Source organism: Fulmarus glacialis, unplaced genomic scaffold, assembly GCF_000690835.1.
Source record: "Fulmarus glacialis isolate BGI_N327 unplaced genomic scaffold, ASM69083v1 scaffold17710, whole genome shotgun sequence".
NCBI lineage: Eukaryota > Metazoa > Chordata > Aves > Procellariiformes > Procellariidae > Fulmarus > Fulmarus glacialis.
Window position 1 is genome coordinate 15,659 of NW_009185984.1, and position 2,409 is coordinate 18,067.

Genomic DNA, 2,409 nt, shown 5'->3' on the forward strand with positions numbered 1-2,409 from the left:
GCTCAGGGGCCTGGAGCAACCAGCACCCGGGTCCAGCACCCGGCTGCTCCCCCCACCTCGTCCCACCCAGACGCCTGGGATACCTGAATATTTTGAAGGGGGTGATGAGCTCAAAGCTGCGGTTCTTGGCTTCACGGATGGTGGAGCCGCGCATCTCAATGAAGCAGATGCCAATGCCCATTTTAAAGAACTGCAATTCAGAGGGATGCTGGTGTTGGCTCTGCAGCACCGCGGCAGCGGTGGACACACCACCCTGGACATGCCCGTGATGCTGGGGCTGGAGCCAGGGAGCTGCGCCTGGTACCCCCGCTCCCATCACTGCTCTGCTTGGACCAGTCAGACCTGGTACCCTGCCACATGTCTCAGCCATACCACGTGGGCTGACACAAAGCATTCAGTAACTATGTTACGCCTTAAAATGAAAGGCAAGTTCTGCTCACAGCCCCTGAAACCCGGCCATCCAAATCCCTCTGTTTTGGGGATTTGAGTCCACACGGAGTCAGGCACACTCATGAAGCAAGTATCGACTTGAGCAAAACCTACAGAGGTCTGATGCTGCTTAGTGCACGCCAGGCAAACTGGAAATGAGCTGATAGGAAAGAAAACAGAGGTGCTGAGAAAATTCAGCAGGCAGGAGGTGGGGATTTCCGTGGGGAGCGGGCAGGGTGCGATGGGTCGGCAGAGACCTGCGGCCTCCCATGGGGCAAGCCGGTGTTGCGGCAGGTATGTTTGCTGCTGATTTTGTGGTCATTGATCCACCTGTCCCGTGATGGATTGGGATGCTTTGGTGCGACTAAGACCTAAGCGCTGGGCAGAGATGAAGATAATTTGGTGATAGCGAGGAGATAGGGAGGGGGGTCCGCTCCTGGCAGTCCCTGCATCTCCAAGCCCAGGCTCCCACAGCAGCTGCCCTGTGCAGAGTCTCCAGCTTCCCACTCCACCATTCCCTGCCCGTCCTTTTCCTCTCTGTTCTCGCTTTGGCACCGACCCTGGCTAAGCTCCCTCCATCCCTCCATCGCTCTCACCCCTGCCCACCACTGGCAGAGCCCTCTGTGCCAGCGGGGTGTCTGGTCCGGCCACGAACCTGCTCGCTCTTGTACAGCCACATCTCGGGCAGGCTCAGGGCTGCAAACACCTTGGACTTCTGGCCCTTCAGCTCCAGGGTGCCTGACTTCTGGCAGTGAGCGGTGTTGGCGGGCCGGGGCCGGGACCCCACCAGGCGCTGGTCCGTCACCTTCTTCTGCAGCGTGGAGCACCACTCATTTCTCTGGGCTGGGGACCAGGCATGAGGGAGCAGATCTGAGCCCTTCCCAACAGCCGTGGCATGAAGCAGAGCACCCAGCAAGCATGGCAGGGGAGAGGTCCCCTCGCTCATTGTAGCCGGATGTTTTGGGAAGGGGTGAGAGCTGCCCCTGGGATGCTCTGGCTGGAGGAGGGAGGCAGGGACGGTTCCTCAGGGACTGATGGGCCCTAGCTCAGGTCTTCGCTTACCCTCGTTCTCGGCACGGAAGACAAAGATCCGGTGGCTGGTGAAGACCTGGAACTTGTTGTCCTTGGTGGAGCGAGCCATCTCGATCACAGACAGTGGGATCACCCCCTTGGAGTAGGGCTCCTGGAACGAGCCGCAGGCAGGGTTACCCCCCTTTGCCCTTCCTGTGGGGCACCTCCATACCCTGGCCACCCCGGCACCCACCTTGCCGGGCACGCTGGCACCATAACCATAGGGGTAAGAGGATATGACAGGGATGCCTGCAAGCTCCTGCAATAGTGGCTTCTCCGGGGCCATGCACGGTACCTGTTCCTGCATGGGTGCCACTGACGTGGGGCCAGCCCGGCTGGCTGTGCCGTGGGACTGGGGCAGCAGTGCCTGTCACCCCAGGAGGCGTGGCAGCCAACAGGCACCTAACGGGGCCATGCAGAGCCCCCACAGAAGGACAAGAGGATGTGGGACAGGAAAGGGTTGTTTTCTCATCCCACGCACCTAACCCATAGTGTCAGCGCCTACAGCGAGAAAAGCTCCTCCACACAGCACATCCTCCACATCCCCCAGGCGCTTGGCTGGGTCCTGCTCGGGGAGCACCAGCAGGAGCTGAGGATTCGGGTAGGGATGGGTCCGTGGCTGGGACCCAGAGATCCCCCATTTGCAGTCTGCCCCAGGCCTTGTGAGCCAGCAGGACCCCCCTCGCCTGCTCCCTGTTGGCAGAGGGACCCTTCCTACCCTGGGCTTCCCATGGCGTGAGGCTGTGTTCAGAGCCCCCCGGGCACAGGAGCCATGGCTGCTCCACCCTGGCGATGGTAAAGCAGTGCTGGCTCCTTACAAAAGGACAAGGGGAGGCAAAGGGGATATGGCAGCTCACATGGTGTCAAGGAACCCTGCATAAGCGGCAGGGTGCAGCCCCCCCACCCTGC

At 60.9% G+C, this 2,409-nt stretch overlaps 1 protein-coding gene across 1 annotated transcript in view; it reads right to left on the reverse strand.

Moving 5' to 3' along the window:
• The window catches only part of LOC104083127 (arf-GAP with Rho-GAP domain, ANK repeat and PH domain-containing protein 3-like), a gene marked incomplete at its 3' end in the record, with an annotated part of 19,274 nt that overhangs the window by 9,808 nt on the left and 7,057 nt on the right, over window positions 1-2,409 (reverse strand). Inside the window, 3 exon segments of the mRNA XM_009586512.1 lie at window positions 84-190; window positions 1,085-1,272; window positions 1,492-1,867. Of these exon segments, the coding sequence (XP_009584807.1) occupies window positions 84-190; window positions 1,085-1,272; window positions 1,492-1,867 (671 nt within the window).